General features: G+C 36.7%; 1 protein-coding gene and 1 non-coding gene across 4 annotated transcripts in view; one reads left to right on the forward strand and one right to left on the reverse strand.

Annotated features, from left to right (window-relative positions):
• Positions 1-25,945, reverse strand: part of PRORP (protein only RNase P catalytic subunit) — a 127,991-nt gene that overhangs the window by 56,307 nt on the left and 45,739 nt on the right. For all 3 annotated transcript variants that reach the window (XR_009539572.1, XM_060143548.1, XM_060143556.1), the window contains one exon: positions 17,101-17,208. Coding sequence is in view for 2 of the 3 variants with exons in the window: in XM_060143548.1 (XP_059999531.1) it covers positions 17,101-17,208 (108 nt within the window). In the remaining variant the exon portion in view is untranslated. The remainder of the gene's footprint in view (positions 1-17,100; positions 17,209-25,945) is intronic.
• LOC132506248 (small nucleolar RNA SNORA1) lies at positions 17,725-17,858 on the forward strand. Its single transcript, XR_009535764.1, has one exon. It is a non-coding gene; the product is annotated as a small nucleolar RNA SNORA1 (small nucleolar RNA).

Below are 25,945 nucleotides of genomic sequence, written 5' to 3' on the forward strand. Positions count from 1 at the left end.
ATGAGTTGCCTTAAGATTCACAGTCCAAGTTTATGGTTTCCACTGATTAAAAAAAAAAATCTTCAGGCTTTTGAATACATACTAACAGTGACTTATTTGGGTGATTATTTCAGATGCACTATAAAGAAACATGCAATTCCATTGGTTTGATACTCCATATAATTACTTTCAGTCTCAGGTTTTCTCCATTTAACATATTCTCTTTGGGCTATTTAACAGTTTTTTAGAAGTCATACTCTAGGTAACTTTAACCATCATAATGCTAATATAACTACTTGATAACAACTGTTGGTTACGGAAACATGACAAACTTCTATTCTGAAAGTGGAAGAAATATATTATTCTTAGGAATAGGTTTTAGTACTTTAAAATGAGTTTCATATATTTAGTTTAAAAAATAGATTCCTAATCTAAGAATTACTTAGACTTCTAATAGTTTTGAGTATTTGACTTATACAATTGCTTGTTTTAGTAAAGCAGTATGAGTACACTTCTGAGCAAACGTTTTTATGCAATAGTGGTTCTCAAAACGTGGTCCCCAAACCAGCAGCATGGGCATTACCTAGGAACTTTTAAGAAATGTAAATTCTCAGCTCTACCCCAGACCTTCTGAATCGGGAACTCTGGGTGCAGGGCCAGAAATCCTGTTTTAGCAAGCCCTCTAGGTGATTCTGATGCACACTAAAGTTTGAGAATCAATATTCTAAACTATAGCAGAAACACTAGTGGTTAAGTTTAAAGATTTTAAATTTTCTTATCTTTAAAAATATGTGAGTTTGTTTTTAAAGAAATGTAATAAGTACTCATAAATATATATAATTCTAGAAAGTAAAAAATGAAGTCCCTTCCTGGATTAGAGTTTAACCTGGAATAACTGGATTAATAATTGTTCCTGTAACCCCTAGCCTTAAAAACACTGAAAGAACCACTTTTAAAAATCCACTGGAAAGAAACTATTGTTAAGTAGTTGACTAAAATTAAAATGCTTAGACATAACCTCCAATCACTTATTTCCAATCATTAGTAATCAACAAAATGTATGAAAGTAAACTGGGAACAATGACAAGTTTTTGATTGTAGATTTCAATATAAGAAAAAGATTACTCAAACACCTTCTCAGAGTAGACATGGGGACAGCCTTCTTTGAAGGCAATAAAAGCAGCATGACCCCCAAGTTTTGAGACCCAGTTACAAGACCTTCTACCTCTTAAGCCAGCCCTTAAGAGCTAGTCTTTAAGCATGAGAAACAATTATATGGAGAAGAGTATTAAAAGTTAAGAAGGTGTAATAAAAATTTCACTTAATCTAACATTTGCCCTTGCAAACATAGTAAGGAATTTCCTTGCTACCATAACATTATTGAAACATAATTTCAAGCACAGCTGGTGTCAAACTCCAAACATTTCTATAGTTTGGGCAAAAAAAAATATGCCCAGGATTTACAAACACAAAAAAACCCATCGAGCATAGTTTATTTTATTTTAGGTTCTTTATGGTATTGAAACATTTACAAGAGGTTGTGTAAATCAACAGAAAGAAATAAAATAACTTGGGTGGCAGGAAAAAAATGAGAACTCACTGCCAAGTAAATGCTACTGCCAAATGACTTTTTTTTTCTTTTTCTCTTTTTTTTTTTTCAAATGATTTTAATGGCTAATACCCTTTCTTCCTCCATTTTTCTCTCACTGTAGTAAAACCAACTAAGAGATGGCAATCAAAACAAATTCTGCAGTGCTTCTACCAAACTACTTTCTATTCAATGCCCCAAGCATGCTGTAAGAATGAAAGCATTAGGTGCTGATGTCTGGCCATAATTCTTTTAAATTACATTATAAATTTTCTTTCTGTGGAAGTCATTTTAACCAATTCTTAGTTATCTACAAAAATAGGGAACAGAGTTTTGAACAGCTAGCAAAATTAACTAAAATGATGTACTTTCCCCCCTATACACCCCCTACTAGAGGAGCTTATGAACAACTGAAAACCCCAAATGCAACCTGCAAAAGGAGCAAGGGGGAAAAAAAACGGACTGACTCCTGGGGAGGCCTGTGTGTCGGAGTGGGAGTGCCGGTGGGGGGCGGGGAGGAGATGACAAGAGCGAAAATGCAGGATGAGAAGCTTTCTACTTTATACCCTTTGTTTTCTGGGTGAAAGCTTAGGATGTTGTCCCTGTCCCCTCAAGGCAATCTTGCATCACCCATTATTAATAATGACTTGGTGGCTCAAAAGAAAAATCCATCTAAAAATGAAAGTTGTGAAAGCATGTGTAAAGTATGAGTTATGGAGACTTTAGAATTCCTACTTCATCATTCTGGGAAAAACAATCAATAAAAGCATCAGTTCTTTCCACATAAAACCACAGTGAAGGAATTTGATATTGAAAAAAGGAGTCTAGGCACAGACAGTTTGCACTGACATGATGAAACTCATTTCTGACTCCTGGACTTGACCACTGTTAACAAGCAAGACATCACCAGCTTCAGTGCGGTAGTCATCAGAGCTGTTAAAAAATACTAATCCTCTTTCTCCTTCCAGGCACATGGTAGGACTGCCTTTCCTATGCTGCTGAACTCAGGTGTAGCTATGTAACCTGTATTAACTGGTATCATATCTGAGCAGAAGCTTTGGGTCAGTGTGTGCTTTACCACTTTCCCTTTTCCCTCTGCCACAGTGACTGGCAATATTTCAGAAAGTTATTCTGGGTCCTGGAATGAGAATGGTGATGACAAAGATGACCTAAAATGGACATATAGCATGAACAAAAAAATAATTCATTTTAAGCCAATGAAATTTTGAGTTTATTTCTGCAGCATTACCTAGCCTATCCTGACTAATATAGTCTGTCTTTTGTTTTCTCTATATTGTTAATATATTTCTCATTTACTTACTCTACAGAGAAGTTAGCTATTTATTTAGAGACTCAAGTTTAGGTTCTAAGCATCAGTTCAAAAAGAATGAATGAGGACACGGGGAGGAGGAAGGGTAAGCTGGGACAAAGAGCGAGAGTGGCATGGACATATATACACTACCAAATGTAAAACAGATAGCTAATGGGAAGCAGCCACATAGCACAGGGAGATCAGCTCGGTGCTTTGTGACCACCTAGAGGGGTGGGATAGGGAGGGTGGGAGAGAGACGCAAGAGGGAGGAGATATGGGGATATATGTATATGTATAGCTGATTCACTTTGTTATACAGCAGAAACTAACACAACATTGTAAAGCAATTATACTCCAATAAAGATGTTAAAATAAAAAAAAGCATGAAGACCCCAAACTGAAAAAACTACAAGAGTAGATGGTCAGTTATTTAAATTAGGAGACTAAACACATCATAAAAAACTACTATGCTTTTATTTCTACAGAGTTAAGACCACAGACAACTAAATGAACTCACAGGGTTGTTGTGTTTTTTTTCTTTTGCATTTTCCTTCCCTTTCTTTTTTAAATTTTTTTGGCTGTGTTGGGTATTCATTGCTGTGCACGGGCTTTCCCTGGTTGCAGCGAGCGGGGGCTACTCTTCGTTGCGGTGTGTGGGCTTCTCATTGCAGTGGCTTCTCTTGTTGCGGAGCACAGGCTCTAGGTGCGTAGGCTTCAGTAGTTGTGGCACGTGGGCTCAGTAGCTATGGCTCACGGGCTCTAAAGCACAGGCTCAGTAGTTGTGGTGCATGGGCTTAGTTGTTCCGCGGCATGTGGGATCTTCCTGGACCAGGGCTCGAACCCGTGTCCCCTGCATTGGCAGGGGGATTCTTAACCACTGCGCCACCAGGGAAGCCCTTTCTTTTGCATTTACTGGACTATGTGCCAGGCACTGCAATAGTGCTTTTCAAGGATTAGCTCATTTAATCATCACATAGGAACCAGGAGGTTAAGTAACTTAGCCTAGGTCACATAGCTACTGCGTGAAGTAAGCTGCCAAGAATAAAACTCAAGAAGTTTTCAGTTAATCCTGAAAAGCAGATAAGTTATTTCTAACAGGTTATATGAATTACTGTATATCCATTTGTTCATTCTTTCAGTCATTCACTAAGCATCTCCTGAGCACTTACGGTGTTCAAGGCCCTTTTCTCAGTGCTGAGGATAAAACAGCAAGCAAGGTACAGAAGATCTTCAATCTCAGGGCATTTGCATTGTAATGGAGGACAGTAACAAAGTTAACAGAGAAATGTATAGGTAATTATAGATACTAAGTGCTATGAAGGAATTAAATCAGTTATCTACTGCTGTGTGATATAGCACTCAAAAACTTGGATTAAAATAATCTCTTACTGGGCTTCCCTGCTGGCGCAGTGGTTGAGAGTCCGCCTGCCGATACAGGGGACACGGGTTCGTGTCCCAGTCCGGGAGGATCCCACATGCTGCGGAGCGGTTGGGCCCGTGAGCCATGGCCTCTGGGCCTGCGCGTCCGGAGCCTGTGCTCCGCAGCAGGAGAGGCCACAACAGTGAGAGGCGCACGTACCGCAAAAAAAAAAAAAAAGAAAAAATTTCTTACTTTCTCACAATACTATGGGTTGGACTATGGGTTGGCAATTTGGGTTGGGCTCAGCTGGATGTTATTCTGTTCCATGTGGTATAGGCTAGGCTCATTCATGTACTCACAATCATTTGGCAGGCTGCCTGGAGGTTGTCGGTCCCAGATGACTTTACGCACACATCAGGAGCCTTAGTTGGGAAGGCTGAGTTCTCTCTCTCTCCCCCCACCCCCTCCCTCTCTCCATGTGGCATCTCCTCCTCAATGAGACTAACCTTGGCTTATTCATAAGGTGTAGTTCCTAATGAGTAACAGCATAGCTGCATGGCCTTCTGAGCCCAAGTCCCACATGTCACTTCTGCTACATTCAAAAGGCAAGTCATAAGGCAACCCCAGATTCAAGAGATGAGGAAACAGACTCCATCTCATGATGAGAGAAACTGAAAAGAAACTGTGGCCATTTTTAATCCACCATAGAAACAAATAAGGTTGTTGTAACTGAAAATACAGGCATAGGTTGGGTGAGCAGAGTGGGGTTACTTTAGAAGAATCAGGGAAGATCTTTGAGATGCTGATAATGATCCAACTGTTTGAAGAAGGAAACACATTAAAGGCTGAAGGAATACCAAGTACAAAAATCTTGAGGAAGGAACAAGTTTGGAATGTCTGAGGAACAGGAAAATTTCTAGTGTGTCTATAATTCAGTGAAAGGCAAAGAGAAAAAAACCAGAGATGAGGCTGAAAACAGAGGTAAAGATCAGATGATGAAAATTACTATAATCCATGATAAGGAACTTGGATTTTATCCTAAGTATCCTGCAAAGTCAATGAGGCAAGGATGAAAAAGCAAGGAGGCCACTTAGCAGTTTAGGTGAGAGATGATGTTAATAGGGATAGAAAGAAGTGATTAGATTACAGGATATATTTGGGAATCATGACCATTAAAACTTGTCAGTCAACTGGATGTGGGGCTAGTGAAAAAGAGTAGTTGAGGTTACAATCCTTGGAGGATGGTGGTGCCAATTACTCACTCACTTGAGCTTAAAAAAATATGGATACAATTTAATTTCTACCTCTCATTATGCAGTGCTTTTCCTCAGAAGTATTTGTAAGAGCCCAAATAACATGTTGTTGAGAAATGGCCGTTCATAAAAAAATCCATGCTGCTCCAAAAACATAGTTTATTAAATTAAAAGAAAAGAAATCAGATTCAAGAAAATCCAAAACACTAGACCTTGCAGGTAATGAAAAAGGAATGTTAGTCTAAGTGCTACATAAAAGCTGGCTCAAGGGCTGTACAAGGGTTCATACCTAACACTTTCTAATCTAGTCACTGTTTCTCCCAAATTACAACATGTTCTGGAGAACTGAATGTTACAAAACCATTTTGCATACTTAAAATTTTTTTAAAAAAATTCTTATCCCATGTATTTTGGGTAAACATTATTCTCCATTTTTACATTCCAAGTAAATTTTTAAGAAAAGAATCATACACAAACACAAGAATCACTCTCCATAGACAACAAAATGCAAAATATACTATGAATTTCTTGTTTAGATAACATAACCATCAGCCTAATCATGTTCCAGCATTCACAGCATTTATCAGCCTATAGACATACCCTCACATCTTAAAACAGTATCTGGCATGTAACAGTTGCTCAATAAACAGCAACTGATTCTACATTGTAATTCCCTGCTAAGATGCTCTAACTGTTCTTCTCAAAATGGAAGCTATATATCAATAATTAACCTGCCGGTCACTCAGAACCCTTCCCTCTTCTCAAAAATACAAATACAAACCAAAACCTTTCTTCTTCTGAAAAACTGCAACCAAATAAATATATATATATATATATATATATATATATATATATATATATATATATATATATTTGCTGTACGCGGGCCTCTCACTGTTGTGGCCTCTCCCGTTGCGGAGCACAGGCTCCGGACGCGCAGGCTCTGCGGCCATGGCTCACGGGCCTAGCCGCTCCACAGCATGTGGGATCTTCCCAGACCGGGGCAAGAACCCGAGTTCCCTGCATCGGCAGGCGGACTCTCAACCACTGCGCCACCAGGGAAGCCCCAAATAAATATTTTTGAAAAGCAGAATACACTTAACACTTGAAAAACATCTAAAGGTGAGTAACAAGTCTTATTTTGCCCAGATTTACTAAAGGTTCAACAGATGAATTAGAAAGGGTCAAGCCTAGTCCTGTCTAAATCTCACTATACTCTAAATTATGTTGGTTTACCATCTACTGAAGATTGCTTCTTTAAAAGGGAACCCTCCTACACTGTTGGTGGGAATATAAATTGGTGCAGCCACTATGGAAAACAGTACGGAGGTTCCTTAAAAAACTGAAAATAGAGTTACCGTATGATCCAGCAATCCCATTCCTGGGCATACATCTGGAGAAAACTCTAAATTGAAAAGATACATGTACCCCAATGTTCACAGAAGCACTATTTACAATAGCCAAGACATGGAAGCAACCTAGGTGTCCATCGACAGATGAATGGATAAAGAAGATGTGGTATATATATACAGTGGAATACTACTCAGCCACAAAAAAGAATGAAATAATGCCATTTGCAGCAACATGGATGAATCTAGAGATTATCATACTAAGTCAGACAAAGACAAATATCATATGATATCACTTATATGTGGAATCTTAAAAATGATACAAATGAACTTATGTACAAAGCAGAAACAGACTCACAGCCATAGAAAACAAACTTATGTTATCAAAGAGGGACGGGGGATAAATTAGGAGTCTGGGATTTGCAAATACAAGCTACTATATATAAAATAGATATACAATAAGGTCCTACTGTACAGCACAGGGAACTACATTGAATATCTTGTGATAACTTACAATGGAAAAGAATCTGAGAAAGAATATATACATATATAACTGAATCACTTAGCTATATACCAGAAACTAACACAACATCGTAAATCAACTATACTTCAATTAAAAAAAAAAAAGATTGTTTCCCTAAAAATGCAAACACTAAAATGTAAATAGATAGCTAGTGGGAAGCAACCGCATAGCACAGGGAGATCAGCTCCGTGCTTTGTGACCACCTAGAGGGGTGGAATAGGGAGGGTGGGAGGGAGATGCAAGAGGGAGGAAATATGGGGATATATGTATACGTATAGCTGATTCACTTTGTTATAAAGCAGAAACTAACACACCATTGTAAAACAATTTTACTACAATAAAGATGTTTAAAAAATGCAGACACTATAAATTCAAGAACTAAAACTATATAACTTTAGAAGAAAAGATAGGCATAAATCTTCATAATCCTGGATTAGGTAACGATTGATTGATTGATGCATGCATGCACGCTGCACAGCATGGCATGTGGGATCTTAGTTTCCCAACCAGGGACTGAACCCAAGCCCCCTGCGTGGAAGCACAGAGTCTTAACCACTGGAACACCAGGGAAGTCCCAGGCAATGATTTCTTTAGATAGGACACCAACAGCAGGCAAAAAAAAAGACAAACTGGACTTCAACAAAATTAAAAACTTTTGTGCTTCAAAGGATACCATCAAGAGACTGGAAAGACAATCCAAATGGGAGAAAATATTTGCAAATCATATACCTGATAAATCCCTAGTATTCAGAATACATGAAAAAATTACAACTCAATAAAAAGACAAGTAATGCTATTAAAAAATAAGCAAAGGATTTTAATAGACATTTCTCCAAAGAAGATACATAAATGGCCAATAAGCACATGAAAAATGCTCAACATCATATACCATTAGGAAATGCAAATCAAAACTACAATGAGATACCATTTCATACCTACTAGGATAGCTATAATAAAAAAGACTGGTAATAACAAGTGTTGGTAAGGATGTGGAGAAACTGGAATCTTATATACTGCTGGTGGAAATGTAAAATGGTGCAGATGCTTTGGAAGTTTGGCAGTTCCTTAAAAGGTTAAACAGAGAACTACCATATGACCTGGAAATTCCACTGCTTAGGTATATACCCAAGAGAACTGAAAACATGCTCACACAAAACATGTACATGAAGTGTTCACAGTAGCATTATTCTTAATAGCCAAAAAGTGGAAATAATCCAAATCTTTACAAACTAATGAAGAGATAAATAAAATGTGGCATATCCATACAAGGGAACATCATTCAGCAATAAAAAGTAATGAAGTACTAGGACTTCCCTGGTGGTCCAGTGGTTAGGAATACACCTTCCAATGCAGGGGATGTGGGTTCAACCCCTGGTCAGGGAACTAAGATCCCACATGCTGCGGGGCAATTAAGCCCGTGCGCTCTAGAGCCCGCGTGCTACAGCTAGAGAGAAGCCCATTGCTGCGATGAAGATCCTGTGTGCTGCAACTAAGACCCAACACAGCCAAATAAATAAATAAATATTTTTTAAAAAGTAATGACGCACTGATTCATGCTACAATATGGATGAAATTTGGAAGCATGCTAAGTGAAAATATGAAATGTCTAGAATAGGTAAATCCATGAAGACAGAAAATAGATTAGTGGTTACCAAGGGTAAGGGGAGAAAGGAATTGAGAGTGACCACTAAAGGGTATGGGGTTACTTTGAGGGGAATGAAAAATATTCTGGAATTTGATATCAATAATGATTGCAAAACTCTGTAAATATACAGTTGTCCCTTAGTATCCAGTGGGGATTGGTTCCAGAACCCCTGGGAGATACCAAAAGCCATGGATGTTCAAGTCCTTTGTACAAAAATGGCATACTTGGCCCTCCGTATCTGAAGATGCAGAACCAGCAGATTCAGAGGGCCCACTGTACTAAAACTCACTGAACTGTACACTTTAAAAGGATGAATATTATGGCTTATGAATTATACCTCAATGTAGGTACTAAAGAAATGACACATTACTTGATCAAAATCCTAAACTGTGCCAAAAGTGAAATCTAGTCGGGGACTTTACAATCTCCAGTTCCATTCAGTATATCCTGTAATGGTATTAAGACACCAGAAACTACAAGATGGCCATGGATTTAGTAATAACTTTTAAGCAAAAAGCAAAAAAGTTTTCTTTTTCAGTAACAAACAAAATCATATATTAATCATATAGTTCCATGCCGTATTTACGTTTTCAGAATCACAAGTAACATTTAAATAGGAATCTTCATATCTGAGTTAAAGGCTCTTCTGAATTACTTTTGGCCATAGCCGCTCTATGACATGTAACATACATACTACTCTCCTGAGAACCTGTGTTCTTCACCTTTACTTGTGTATCACTTTTAAGACCAACAGCAAAAACAGTGAAGAATACTGGGGGTTTGCCTGCATTTCATATTTGATTATTGCTTTTTCTTTCAATGAATGATGCCATTCTGCAAAAATCGGTTTTAACAACCTCTCCTTGCTTTAAAATTCTGTACGTTATTCTGAGAAATGTGTCAATTACCACCACTTTTACTGCATGGTCAGAAAACCCTCAGCAAATATTTAAAGTTAAGATTAAGGTTAAAATTAAACAGCGTGTGGAGCTGCCAATACAACTACTCAACTGAGGTCACAAGTGGATGAACAGACATAGCTGTGTACAGCTAAATGTGCACATTCCCAGGCAATGACAACCACCAGTAAGTCTCAACTCTACAAGGTGACTGGCAAGTTTCTACTGACATCAATTATAAGACATAATCTGATTTCAAAAAAAATTAAAATATAAAAAAGTGCATATGAAAATTGAGAAAACAAGTTCACAACCAGAACTTATTTTTAGCTCCTTAAGTCACTATCACCCCTAAACTGTATAGGCTCTGAGATCAAGATATGTGATCAAGGTGTACTCCCTAAATAATGAATGTAAAAATGGTCTTTTCTAATTTATGAACTTACAGAGGACAATGCTGGATACATAATTGACCATTAATAGAAAAAGACCAAGAAGAATTTGTCACATATTATGTAGAGGGTCCATGGAAAAAACATAAATGACCTGTACATTATTCCACAGAAAAAAACCTGGAAACTTCTTCACACAAAGATGAAAAACTCTAGAACTAAGATTCCTAATCTTTCCTTTGTGCACACTTAAAGGCAACTGTATTAAGAGAGAGAAAATACTAGCAAACAGAATCCAACAGCACATTAATAGGATCATACACCACGATCAGGTGGGGTTTATCCAAGGAATGCAAGGATTCTTCAATATATACGCAAATCAATCAATGTGATAAACTATATTAACAAATTGAAGGAGAAAAACCATATGATCATCTCAATAGATGCAGAAAAAGCTTATGACAAATATCAACACCCATTTATGATAAAAACCCTCCAGAAAGTAGGCATAGAGGGAACTTACCTCAACATAATAAAGGCCATATGACAAACCCACAGCCAGCACTGTTCTCAATGGTGAAAAACTGAAACCATTTCCACTAAGATCAAAAACAAACAAAGTTGGGCTTCCCTGGTGGCGCAGTGGTTGAGAGTCCACCTGCCGATGCAGGGGACACGGGTTTGTGCCCCGGTCCGGGAAGATCCCACATGTTGCGGAGCGGCTAGGCCCATGGGCCGTGGCTGCTGAGCCTGCACATCCAGAGCCTGTGCTCTGCAACGGGAGAGACCACAACAGTGAGAGGCCCGCGTACCCCCCCCCAAAAAAAAACAAACCCAAACAAGGTTGTCCATTCTCACCACTATTATTCAACATAGTTTTGGAAGTTTTAGCCACAGCAATCAGAGAAGAAAAACAAATAAAGGAATCCAAATTGGAAAAGAAGAAGTAGAGCTGTCATTGTTTGCAGATGACATGATACTATACATAGAGAATCCTAAAGATGCTACCAGAAAACTACTAGAGCTAATCAATGAATTTGGTAAAGTAGCAGGTTACAAAATTAATGCACAGAAATCGCTTGCATTCCTATACACTAATGATGAAAAATCTGAAAGAGAAATTAAGCAAACACTCTCATTTACCACTGCAACAAAAAGAATAAAATACCTAGGAATAAACCTACCTAATGAGACAAAAGACCTGTATACAGAAAACTATAAGACACCAATGAAAGAAATTAAAGATGATATAAACAGATGGAGAGATATACCATGTTCTTGGATTGAAAGAATCAACATTGTGCAAATGACTATACTATGCAAAGCAATCTACAGATTCAGTGCAATCCCTATCAAACTATCAATGGTATTTTTCACAGAACTAGAACAAAAAATTTCACAATTTGTATGGAAACACAAAAGACCCGGAATAGCCAAAGCAATCTTGAGAAAGAAAAACAGAGCTGGAGGAATCAGGCTCCCTGACTTCAGACTATACTGCAAAGCTACACTAAACAAGACAGTATGGTACTGACACAAAAACAGAAATACAGATCAATGGAACAGGATGGAAAGCCCAGAGATAAACCCACACACATATGGTCACCTTATCTATGATAAAGGAGGCAAGAATGCACAATGGAGAAAAGACAGCCTCTTCAATAAGTGGTGCTGGGAAGACTGGACAGCTACATGTAAAAGAATGAAATTAGAACACTCTCTAACACCATACACAAAAATAAACTCAAAATGGAATAAAGACCTAAATGTAAGGCCAGACACTATCAAACACTTAGAGGAAAATATAGGCAGAGCACTCTATGACATAAATCACAGCATGATCCTTTTTGACCCACCTCCTAGAGAAATGGAAATAAAAACAAAAATAAACAAATGGGACCTAATGATACTAAAAAGAAAGGAAACCATAAAGAAGACAAAAGACGACCCTCAGAATGGGAGAAAATATTTGCAAATGAAGCAACTGACAAAGGATTAATCTCCAAAATATACAAGCAGCTCATGCAGCTCAATAACAAAAAAACAAACAACCCAATCCAAAAATGGGCAGGAGACCTAAATAGACATTTCTCCAAAGAAGATGTACAGATTGCCAACAAACATATGAAAGGATGCTCAACATCACTAATCATTAGAGAAATGCAAATCAAAACTACATTGAGGTATCACCTCACACCAGTCAGAATGGCCATTGTCAAAAAGTCTGCCAACAATAAATGCTGGAGTGGGTGTGGAGAAAAGGGAACCCTCTTGCACTGTTGGTGGGAATGTAAACTGATACAGCCACTATGGAGAACAGTATGAAGGTTCCTTAAAAAACTACAAATAGAACTACCATATGACCCAGCAATCCCACTACTGGGCATATACCCTGGGAAAACCATAATTCAAAAAGAGTCATGTACCACAATGTTCACTGCAGCTCTATTTACAATAGCCAGGACATGGAAGCAACCTAAGTGTCCGTCGACGGATGAATGGATAAAGAAGATGTGGCACATATATATAATGGAATATTACTCAGCCATAAAGAGAAATGAAATTGAGTTATTTGTAGTGAGATGGATGGACCTAGAGTGTGTCATAAAGAGTGAAGTCAGAAAGAGAAAAACAAATACTATATGCTAACACATATATATGGATAAAAAAGAAAAAAAAATGGTTCTGAAGAACCTAGGGGCAGGACAGGAATAAAGACACAGACATAGAGAATGGACTTGAGGACATGGGGAGGGGGAAGGGTTAGCTGGGACAAAGTGAGAGAGTGGCATGGACATGTATACACTACCAAATGTAAAACAGATAGCTAGTGGGAAGCAACCGCATAGCACAGGGATATCAGCTCGGTGCTTTGTGACCACCTAGATGGGTGGGATAGGGAGGGTGGGAGGGAGACTCGAGAGGGAGGAGATATGGGGATATATGTATACGTATAGCTGATTCACTTTGTGATACAGCAGAAACTAACACACCATTGTAAAGCAATTATACTTCAATAGAGATGTTAAAAAAAAAAAGGGAGAGAGAGAAAGAGGACAAATAAGAAGGTCAAGAATATTTCTTCCTGGTTATTTTATTAAACTTTGTTTACAAATTTTAGAAATGTTTGATCTAAGAAATCTGGGTTAAAACTGTCCAGCGCTTTTCACATAGCAGATTCATGGCACAAATGCAACTAAATAATTGAGGCAGTCATGTAATAAGCAACTTTGAAGAAATGTGTTCTATTTGGGCACTTTTATACACTGTTGGTGGGAGTATAAATTGCTACAATCATTTTGGAAAGCAATTTGGCAATATGTAGTGAGACCTTTAAAAATATCCTTACCCTTTGACTCAAGAGTTCTATTTCTGGGAATCCATTCTCAGGAAATCATCTGAAACGTGCACAGAGATCTTCTTCCAAGCATTATTTACCATGGTGAAAAATGAGAAACAATCTAATATGCCCACCAACAGGGAAATGATTAAAAAATTGTGGTAATCCATAAGATACAGTTATTTTAGAATATTTACCAAGAATGCCTTTTTACTTTTCCTGATGGTGATTTTTTTTTAATTTTAAAGTAATATATACTCATTGTAAAGAAAATTTTAAAAGCATAAATGAAAAAGTAAAATCCTCTTATTGTCTTATACTCTATCCCCAACTCTTAAAGTTAACTATTGTTAAGTTTTTATGTGTAATTTCTAGAAATTTTCTAGTCAGATACAAACTTACCTAACAAACATTTATATATGGGTAATCCTTTTGTTTGCTTTTAACACAAGTGGGGCCATATTCAGTTTGTTGCTCTTCAACTTTTTTCTTACACTTAACTTTGGGTATCGTTCCACATCAGTACATACAGATCTCCCTCATTCATTTAAAATAGATGTTTCAACATATATCAGGTCCTAAGTTGACAGATATTTAGGTTGATTACACTTTTCTGCTTACAAACAATGCTATAACTAACATATTTGGACACATAACTTTATATAGTAATGTGAATATATTCGTTTCTAAGAGTAGAATTTCAAACCTTTTAGGCATCCAAAGTTATTGCCAAATCACCCACCAAAAAAACATTGTACTGATACCCTCTTCTCTACCTCTCCAAACCATTCAAAATACTGGATACTACCAACTTTTAAATCTCTGCCAGTCTGGAAGACAAACATTTTAATTTGCATAACTAGAATTATGAATAGGGTTAAGCCACTTTTCTACTGCATGGTTCATCTTTTTCTTATAGACTTATAGAGACCTTGGTACAGTCACGAAATTAGTCCTTTGTCACATGTATTGTAAACAATTTTTTTCAGTTTGTTTTTATTTTTTTATTTTTATTATTTTTTTTTTGGCGGTACGCAGGCCTCTCACTGTTGTGGCCTCTCCCCTTGCGGAGCACAGGCTCCGGACGTGCAGGCCCAGCGGCCATGGCTCACGGGCCCAGCCGCTCCGCGGCATGTGGGATCTTCCCGGACCGGGGCACGAACCCACATCCCCCGCATCGGCAGGCGGACTCTCAACCACTGCGCCACCAGGGAAGCCCAGGGCTTACTTTTATAATCATAAGAAAATAACATTTCTTAAAATCAAATTTTAAATTTTTCTTAAGTTTTTGATGGTACTGGCTTCAATTTTCAATCAAGTATTGTTTGAGTACCTCACCTAGAGTCAAACAGTAATACTAAATCTAATACTAAGGCAGAGATTTGTATTTTCTTTTAGCTCCATTGACATGGATGACACAACAGGAGAAAATCTTATACTGCCAAACGGGTTTGCTAAAAGCAAGAATTACGGTTCCATTTGGGAAGTTACTTTGAATAGTAATCACAATAATAGTTACACCTATTAGGTACTTAGTATGTGCCAAGTATTCTTCACTACATCTTTAAGAGATGGGTACTATTATTATGCCTATTTTACAGATTGGGAAACTAAGGCACAGATAGGTTAAATAACTTGCTCAAACTATGAAAGCAATTAAAAGTGGTAGATTGAATATAAAAAGTCTGGTTCCAGAATGCCCATTCTTAATTTCTAAACTAAAATGCTACTTTAAAGCTATTTAAAATGCTATTAAATGCTATTCAGGTGGCATCTCTGAGTCTCCAAGCTGAGATTTCCCACATATAATGCCAGTGCACTACCACACATAACAGTGCTCTGAAAAGCTGGGTAATAACAATTACTTGTCACATAAACTATGGCTTACATTAAATTATTTTAAGAGTAAAAGCTAAAAGTAGTGGCAGATGCCTATGATTTCCCTGGCCCATCATTTGATCTCTGCCTCTCTGCCAAAATCTGCTAAAATCTTTAAAAATGTGCACATTTTGGGCTTCCCTGGTGGCGCAGTGGTTGAGAGTCCGCCTGCCGATGCGGGGGATGTGGGTTCGTGCCTCGGTCCGGGAAGATCCCACATGCCGCGGAGCGGCTGGGCCCGTGAGCCATGGCCGCTGAGCCTGTGCGTCCGGAGCCTGCGCTCCACAATGGGAGAGGCCACAACAGTGAGAGGCCTGCGTACCGCAAAAAAAAGAAAAAAAAAAATGTGCACATTTTTCTCCCACAATGCCGGGGAATGTGTTTACTACATCATCTTCAACATGGTACCTGCATAAGTTATTCCCATTTGGGCTATATATTTCTGGCAAGCCAATTTTTAGTGCTTTGTGTGAAGCTGAAAGTCAAATAGAAGGTAAACAAATAGGAAACTTCTCATTCTCACAGTTTAGATGGGAATGAACTCTTCTGATTCTGAGCTGTACCATGCATTAGTGATAATAATTTCATACTTCCTATTCTGGCTTTGCTTTTGTCAATGTTACTGCTTCAAAGGGCCCTTCAGGTACCTAAGAGATAGAAATATTTTCAACTTACTTTTGTGTTGTTTAATAATAAAGGAGAAAAAGTACATACTTGACCATAAGAATGTAGGCACAAACGTAAAGGAAAGGCATACAAAAAATTTTCTATAAATCTACCTTGTCCTTTGTTAGTAGCTGTAAGCTTTTTTGAGTACAAATGGTCAAATTGGACTAGTAGCATCTCTGAGAAAAAGCTTTTAAGTTGGCAGTAATTTTTAAGAAATAATAGTTTAACTACAGATGAATGGCCATAGATTGCCAGGAATAAGAGCCACAAGTCGGAAACCCAGGAACTCTCTACAATCAACTTTTGATGTTATGACTGCTTTCTGAGGATTTACTGAACAAAATTGACCTTAATTTTCTAATTTTCTAATCTGTAAAAATGGGGATTAAAATAATTGCTCAGTAGTGCTATAAAAAATCATGATATTCCTATTAGAAACTACTAGGACACTTAGAAATTGACAGAACAAACAATTACCTTACAAAAAAAAGAACTGCTTAGGTTAATTTATAAACATAGTATGTTTAGAAAAACACAAATGTGAGTTATGATTAATATCTCTTAATAGTATATGTTGATAAATTTCAAATGGAGGGATGTGATCCACAGGGACAAGATAGAGTAACCCCAAAGAGTAGAGACCTAGGAGAAGGTTAGCTAAAGGTTACACAAAAAGGGCTGAACTGGCCCTTTATTACATAGACTTTTTAATCTCTCACTCTTGCCCTGCCTGTAAGAGCCACTTACTTGCCAGAGATGAAAACACTGAATCTCAGATGACTGGTTGGTCACTTTTGGGAACTTATTTTTAGAGGAAGGTAAAATGGGAAACTAAGAGACCCAAGGAAGGTCACAAATGGGTACAATAAATATTTCTAGAGATTTGGAATAACAAAATAAAACTTGTACTTACAACTTGAGATTCACGAGCTTTAGGAAACATTTTGGCAACATTGAGCCCATCAATGACAATATCAAAAGGAGGATGGTATTTTACAAAGTCCTGAAATCTCTTAAGTTCCTAAAAAAGAAAAGTCAGATAAAATATTAATAAGAACCTAGTAAGGTCTTTATTATAAACACACTGCTATGACTTTCATTATTGTTCTGGTAAGTCAAAATATTCATCTCTTAAAAATACACACAAACACACAGATGCTTTCAAAATGAAATCTGAAAAGACCAGCCTAATAGATACAACTGCATGTAATTATCTGATACATCTTATAATCTCATAGTGTTTTACACTTCACAAAGTACTTCACATGGTATTTCATTTGATCTGTAACCAGTTATCTAGTCTGCTACACTGACACACATGGTAGTCAGATGAGAATAAAATGTCAAAATCTCTATGCCCTGTTCTATAAGCCAAGGAGAAGCGAATCTCAGATATGCCAGTCTATCAGTGCAACCATGTTGAAAAAACAAGACTCTATAACTTGTACTCCTCTTTTGTCATCAAGAGGATTTGGTTACTTATGGCTATTTTGAAGAGTTGAAAATTCATTCATTCATTCAACAAACATTTGTTGAAAGCCTCATTCTATTGAAAATGGGCACTGTTGTTCATGGTGTCCATAAATTGTTAATGTGGCTACATTGAGACACAGGTTTTGCTTCCATCACTGTAATTTTATTGCAGTGGTGACAATGAGACATGTAATATATTTTTTGCTAGGCTCATAAGTAAAAATTGGATATAACAAGGCTTTTCAATATTAGAAAAGATGAAGGAATAAACAGCAATGTGCTTGCTATATTTAACTTCTGGGGAAAAAAAATTTGTTGACCACCTATATGCCCAGCAGTTACCAAAGAGACAAAAGCCCAACTTAATGGAGCTTGTATTTTAATGGAAGGAGACACAAAATAAACAAGTTAATATATTAAATGTCAAATGTGATGAGTGCTATGGATGGAAGAAAAGGAGGAGAGGGAGTTCCACTCCTGGTAATGATGGAGTAGTCTGTAATGGATTACCAGATAATATAATATTTTCTATATAAAAAATAACTATTTGAAGGTGCTAGAGAATGACCAAAAGCAAGCAGAAATTGGGAGGGCACAAAACATATGAAAGAAGGTTTGATGGTTTTAAAACATGTCTGAAAATTCTTTGACACTCCCCCCCCCCCAAAAGGTAGAGTCTAACTCCCTTCTCTTGACTAGAGGCTTTTCTTTGTGACTGCCTCAATGAATGAGTGTGGCAGAAGTGACACTCTGTGACTTCCAAGGCTGGGTATTAAAAGGAAATACAGCTTCCATCTGGCTCTCCCTCTTAGGATGTCTGCTCTTTGAACCCAACCATCATTAAAAACCCAGGCAGAGGTCATGGGTCATGTACAGGTGTTCTACCTGACAGTCGAACTAAGTCCGAGCCAAAAGCCAACACCAACCATCAGATCTAGAGAGTAAGGGAGATTTCAAGATGACCTTAGCCTTCATTTGATTACAACAGTAGAAGGACCAAGCAAAAATCACACAACTCAGTTTAGTCAAACCCTAGAACCATGAGATGATATAATCTTAATAATAATAATAGGCGACTGTTTCTGTTTAATGCCACTACATTTGGGGTGGTTTGTTATCTATTTACAGATAACCAGATAATAAGTGAACTGCAGCAGGAGAAATTTGCCTGTATGTGGCTTTTTGCCAGAGGGCACTCTCTAGTCAGCATGGTTGGCAGGGGCAGCTGGAAATCAAGCAGAAAGCCACAGACTGACTGGTTTGAGAAATCAGAAGAGTTTGAGGCTGCCAGAGAGGCTGGGAAGTTACAGAAAGAATGCTAGAAAAGAGGGAACTGCAAAAATCTGTGTATAAATCTGCCCAAATCCTTGGCTAACTCTTGATCTGTACATGCGTGGAGGAGACTCCAAGGAGCCCAGCAAAAAAAAACAACAGATGAAAGACTTAAAAGACTCGAACAAAGATTTCAATTATTATCCACTGCAAGAGTGGCAGAGTCTGGAGTCTCTAAGTCTAACCAAGTTTAACAGTCTGGTAAAGCAGAAAATCAATAACCTCCAGAGGAAGATAATGGAATCCAGAGCCTTTGCAAGATGCCCCTCACAATGTCCAACATACAACTTAAAAAATAATAAACATGAGAGGAAATAAGAAAATGTGACCCACAGTCAAGAGAGAAGAAAGTCAACAGAAATCAGATGCTGGAGTTAGCAGGCAAGAAATTTCAAGTAGCTACTATAAATAGATTTAAGAATTTAAAGGAAAATATAGTTATAATGAATGGAAAGAAAGGAAAAAAACAGAAAATGGAAACTATAAAAATGAACATTCTAGAGCCAAAAGGCACACATGTGGAATAAAATATTCACAGGGTAGACATTACAGATTAGGGATGGGAAAAGTAAGAGTCAGTGAACACAAATGACGGAGCAACAGAAATTATGCAACTGAAGGAAAAAAGATCGAAAGAAAAAGATAAAGCCTTAGTAACCTGTGGGACAATACCAAACAGACCAACATATGTGTCATTCGAGTCTAAAAGGAGAGGATGGAGAGGAAAAGAGAAAATAGAAAAGGGAATCTGAATAATGGCCAAAATTTGATGAAAAATATAACTTATCTAAGAAGCAGAGCAGACTCGAAGCAGGATAAATACAAACAAAATACAAAGCAGGATAAATCAAAGATAAATCAAACATGCAGGTGTGATATATATGACAACAATAGCATAAAAACCAGGAAGTGTTTGGTAAATGGAATTCTACTGCTACAAGGTTCCTACATTTTATGTGAAATGGTGTAATCTAAACTCTAAGTGGACTAGGTTAAAGATTCATATTATAATCCCAACTCACATATTTAAAAATAATACAGAAAAGGCATAGATAAAAAGCCAACAGAAGAATTCAATGAAATATTTTTAAAAATTTGATTAACCCAAAAGAACATGAAAGTAGGAACAGAGGAACCAAAAAAAATTTTTTTGGATAAATATAAAACAATAGCAAAATAAAAATATTTAAATTCAACCCTATCAAAAATGCTGTTTATAAGAGACATACTTTGTTTTTTCTTCCAATTTTATTGCAATACGATTGACATACAGCCCTGTATAAGTTTAAGGTATACAGCATAATGATTTGACTTACATACATTATGAAATGATTACCACAATAACTTTAATGAACATTCATCACCTTAATATACACAAAATTTTTTTAAAAAGAAAAAAAAAATTTTCTCGTGACAAGAACACTTAGGGTTTACACTCTTAACAACTCTTATATTTGACACACAGCAGGGTTAATTATATTTATCAGGTTATACATCATATCTCTAGTACTTATTTATCTAAATAACTAGAAGTTTGTGCCTTTTGACTAACTTCATCCAATTTGCCCTCCCCCACCCCCTGTCTCTGATAACCACAAATCTGATCTCTGTCTGTGAATTTGTTTGCTTGTTTGTTTTTGAAGTACAGTTGAACTACAACTGTATGTTAGTTCCTCATGCACAACATAGCGATTTGCTATTTCTATATGTTTCAAAATTATCACCACGATAAGTCTAGTTACTATCTGTCACCATAGAAAGATGTTACAATATTATCGACTACATTCCCCACACTGTACTGTTAACACCCGTGACTCATTTATTTGGTAACCGGGAAGTCTGTACTTCTTAATCTCCCTTAATCTATTCCTCTCGGCCCGGCACTCATCCCCTCTAGCAACCACCTGTTTGTTCTCTGTATCTATGACTCTGTTTCTATTTTGTTATGTTTGTTCATTTGTTTTGTTTGTTAGATTCCATATAAAAGCGAAATCATCGAGTATTTGTCTTTCTGTCTGACTATGTCACTTAGCATAATACCCTTTAGGTACATCCATGTTGTTGCAAATGAAAAAATTTCATTCTTTTTTATGACTAATATTCTGTTGTGATATATACATATATATACGCATGCATGCCACATCTTCTTTATCTATTCATCTGTTGATGGGCACTGAGGTTGCTTCCATGTCTTGCCAATTGTAAATAATGCTGCAGTGAACACTGGTGTGCATATATCATTTCAAATTAGTGTTTTCGTTTTCTTTGGATAAATACCCAGGAGTTGAAATGCTGGATCATATGGTAGTTCTAGTTTTAGTTTTTGAGGAACTTCCATACTGTTTTCCATAGTGGCTGCACCAATTCACATTCCCACAAACAGTGTAGAAGGGTTCACTTTTCTCCACATACTCACTAGCTCTTGTTATTTGTTATCTTTTCGATAATAATCATTCCAGCAGGTGCGAGGTGATATCTCATTGTGGTTTTTGTTTTCAATTCCCTGGTGACAGTGACGTTGAGCATCTTTTCATGTGCCTGTTGGCCATCTGTATGTCTTCTTTGGTAAAACATCTATTCAGGTCCTCTGCCCACTTTTTAATTGGGTTGTTTGTTTTTTTAATGTTAAGGTGTATGAGTTCTTTGTATATTTTGGATATTAACCCCTTATCTGATATATTGTTTGCAAATATCTTCTCCCATTCAGTAGGCGGCATTTTCATGAAGTCATCAGTTTCCTTTGCTGTGCAAAAGCTTTTTAATTTGTTGTAGTCCCATTTGTTTAAAATATTTGAATTCAACCCTATCAAAAATGCTGTTTATAAGAGATGTACTTTAAATATAAAGATATGGATAAGCTGAAAGTGAAAAGTAGGAAGAAAATACATATCATGCATCAGTATGCTTAAGAAAGTCGGAGTGGCAACACTAATTTTAGACAAAATAGATTTTAAGAAAACGAGTATTACAAAAAATAAAAAGGTACACTTTGTAATGACAACAAAATCAATATATGGGGAAATCATATTCATAAATAAGAACAGAGCTTTGAAATACATGAAGCAAAACTTGACAGAAGTGAAAGGAGGAACATAAATGTCTATAATCATAGATGGAAATTTCAACTTTTCTCTCCGTAATTGATAGAACAAGTAGATAAAAATCAGCAAGGATAGAGAAGACCTAAACTACTATTAACCACTTTGACTTGATTGATATCTAAAGGACAATATATCCAACAATGGCAGAATATTTCTTCCTTTTAAGTACACATGGAACACCAAGACAAACCACAGCTCTAGGCCATAAAATGAGTCTCAATACATTTAGAAATATTAAAATCTGAAAGAGTATGTTTGCTGATTACTCTAACATTCACACACACACACAAAAGTGGACCCTTGTACACTGTTGGTGGGAATGTAAATTGGTGCAATGACTACAGAAAGCCAACAGCAGTAAGATATCTAGACAAGTTCCAAGTATTCCTGAATAATACTTCTAAATAACCCATGGGTTAAAAGAAAATTACACAGGAAATTAGAAAATATTTTGAATTAAGTGACAGTAAAATATTAAAATTCATGCCTGCATTAGAGCAATACTTAGCTTTAAATGATTACATGAAAAGAAAAAAGGTCTAAAATCACTGATCCAAGTTTTCACTTTAAGCTAGAGAAAGAAGAGCAAATAAATTTCAAGAAAGTAATAATAATAATAGTCAAATCAGAGAAACAGTAAAGTAAGAAAACTAACAAGGGAAAAAGTTGGAGAAAAAAACGAACCCCCATCCCTATCTCATATCACACTCAAAAATTATTTTGTTATAGGTAAGTCTAAACCCAAAAGCAAAAACTATGAAATCTAAACCTAAGAGCCAAACCTAGAAGAAAAGAGAATTCTGCATAACATCAGGATAGGCAAAAATTTCTTGGGCAACAGTTATCACCAATATTCACACAGTATGCCTCCTGATACGATGCCTCTGACAAGGATACAACAGCATTTTTGTGATATTCTTGCCAAAAACACATAGCCTGAATCTAATCATAAGGAAATATCAGGTGAACCCAAACGGAGAGACATTCTGCAAAACACTAGGTCTATAGTTTTCAAAAAAAATCAAGGTCCAAGAAAGACAAAGATAACTGGGATTTTTGTTGCAGATGAAAAAAGACCAAAGAAACATGACAACTAAATCCAATGTGTAATCCTGGAGTGGATCTGGGGGAAGGAGAAACTTACAAAGGACATTATTGTGACCAGTGACAATTGTGACTGAGTATCAACTGCGGATTAGATAATATCATTGTATCAAAATTACAAAGAGGAAGAACCCTCTTTGTAAGGGGTTATTGGCCTCCTTAGGCCAATAAGCACATGATTAGACACTCAACATTATTAGTCACTAGGGAAATGCAAATTTAAAACCACTGAGAAATCATTATCCACCCACCAGAATGACTAAATTTAAAAGACTGGCCATAATAAGTATGTGGAGCAATTGGAACTTTTAAATATTGCTAATGGGATGCAAAATACAACCACACTATGGAAAACAATTGGGCAGTTTCTTATAAGGTTAAGCATACATTTATCCTATATCTCAATAATTCCACCTTTAGGTATTGAAAGAAGAGAAATGAAAACATGCATCCACAGAGACTTGTATGTGAATGTTAATAATGGCTTTATTTGTAATTGTCCCAAACTGGAAACAATTCAAGTGTCCATCAACTGGTGAATGAATGGAAAAAAATGTGGTATATCCAGACAATGTTATACTATTCATCAATAAAAAGAAACTACTGATACACACAAACACATGAATGGATTTCAAAAGTATTATGCTAAATTAAAAAAATGGCAGACATAAAAGGCTAATACATACTGTATGACTTCATTTATATGAAATTTAAGGCAAAACTATACCAACGGAAAGCAGATTAATGGTTCCAGGAAGGAGGGAGAGGGAACTGACTGCAATGAATACAAGGGAACTTTTGGGGGATGATATACTTGGTCCCATATCTTGATTATAGAGGTTATGACACAACTGCATGTATTTGTCAAAACTCACCGAATTGTACACTGGCAAATTTTTTATATGTAAATTATACCTTAATAAAGCTGATTAAAAAATAAAAGGAAGAAAATCCTAGTAGTAATAAATATTTCACCTTTAAGATAACCATTGGTCCATATGCATGCTTTCATATGTCACTTGACTTCTTTAGCTTTTCTATCCCTGCCGACTACAGTTGTGCAGGACCATCCTCTTTCCCTTCTACTCAGCAAAACACTTTGTTTCAAAATTTCTCTGCTCAAATATATTTCCTATACAATGTTTAGAAAGTTCCAATTCATATCAAAACTAACTAAATATTAGTTGGAATGGGAATACTATTTTTTATAAATAGAAATAAAACTATCAAGGAAATTAAAACAGTTCACATACAACATGACCATTTCTTGTTTCAGTTTGAACGAACCAAGGAAAACAAGTGCATTAAATTTCTAAAATTCAGGTTTCACTAATAATTAACATTAAAAAGATTTCCCATTATACTTCCAATTTATCATCTTGGTGCTGCTCTTGGTACTCATTATATTCACTTCAGGAGTAATGACAAACTAAGGTAGTTCAGTATTACTGGAAAAATGGACATCTGTAAAAATGAAGAGTTAAACTAAATAGATAGCTTATAAAATCCCCTTCCAGTTCTGATATTCTATGTTAACCACTCTTGGAAATCCCTTAAAACCACAGAATGGAAGAGGGTATACTGGAGAAGTTTTGTTCCAAAGCTGAGTCTCAGGAACCTCTGTGCAATCACAGGATGTGTAAAATATAATCTCATCCAAAGATTATCCTCCCAATCCATGTCTTCTAATAGACAAACAGAAAAATCCAAGAGGTTGGGTGGTTGTTGTTTCTTCCCCATTACTAAAGCTCTGCTTAGTAAATATGTTACTAGCCAGGGAGTAATACTTTTACTACTTTGTAATACTTCCAGTGGGTCCTCAAGATACTCATTTTCCGAACTAAACAAATTTATGTCATTGCACACAAAAGCCCTTGAATAGACCACGCTGAGAAGGCGTGAAAAAGAAAGAGTTGACCTACTGAGACAGCATACTAACTATGGCATAGGGCAATACAAATATGCAGGCTTAGCTGTTTTAATGGATGGTAAATTTAAGCAAAGAACATTTCTTTCTAGGGCTACTGCCAGAGTTGTACTTGATTGCAGACTGGCTTATGATCTGGGGTATGAAAATCCCACCAACCTTTTGATCATTTGTTTCTTGGCTACTAATAAAAGAAGCTTTAATTTAAAAAAAATAATCTCATGGAGACATAATTCATATACCACACACTTCACTAGTTTGAAATGTACAATTCACAGATTGTGCCACATCACCACCATCTAATTTTAGAATATTCTGTCCCTCCTAGAAAAACTCCAGGAATTCCTTGGAGGTCCAGTGGTTAGTACTCTCTGCACTTTCACTGCCGAGGGCCCAGGTTTAATCCCTGGTTGGGGAGCTAAGATCCTGCAAGCCATGCAGCACTGACAGAAAAAAAGAAACAACTCCATTCTCATTAGCAGTCAATCCTCATTCCCCCACCTACCACACAGCAACCACTAATCAATCTACTTTGTTTCTATAGATTTACCTATTCTGGACATTTCAGATAAACTGAATCATACAAATATGTGGTATTCTATGACTGACTTCTTTCATTCAGCATATTTTCTTTCTTTCTAAAAAAATATTTATTTATGTATTTATTTGGTTGCACTGGGTCTTAGTTGCAGCATGCAGGCTCCTTAGTTGTGGCATGAGAACTCTTAGTTGTGGCATGCGTGTGGGATCTAGCTCCCTAACCAGGGATCGAACCCGGGTCCCCTGCATTGGGAGCATGGAGTCTTATCCACTGCACCACC

Source organism: Lagenorhynchus albirostris, chromosome 1 (genome assembly GCF_949774975.1).
Source record: "Lagenorhynchus albirostris chromosome 1, mLagAlb1.1, whole genome shotgun sequence".
Taxonomy (NCBI): domain Eukaryota; kingdom Metazoa; phylum Chordata; class Mammalia; order Artiodactyla; family Delphinidae; genus Lagenorhynchus; species Lagenorhynchus albirostris.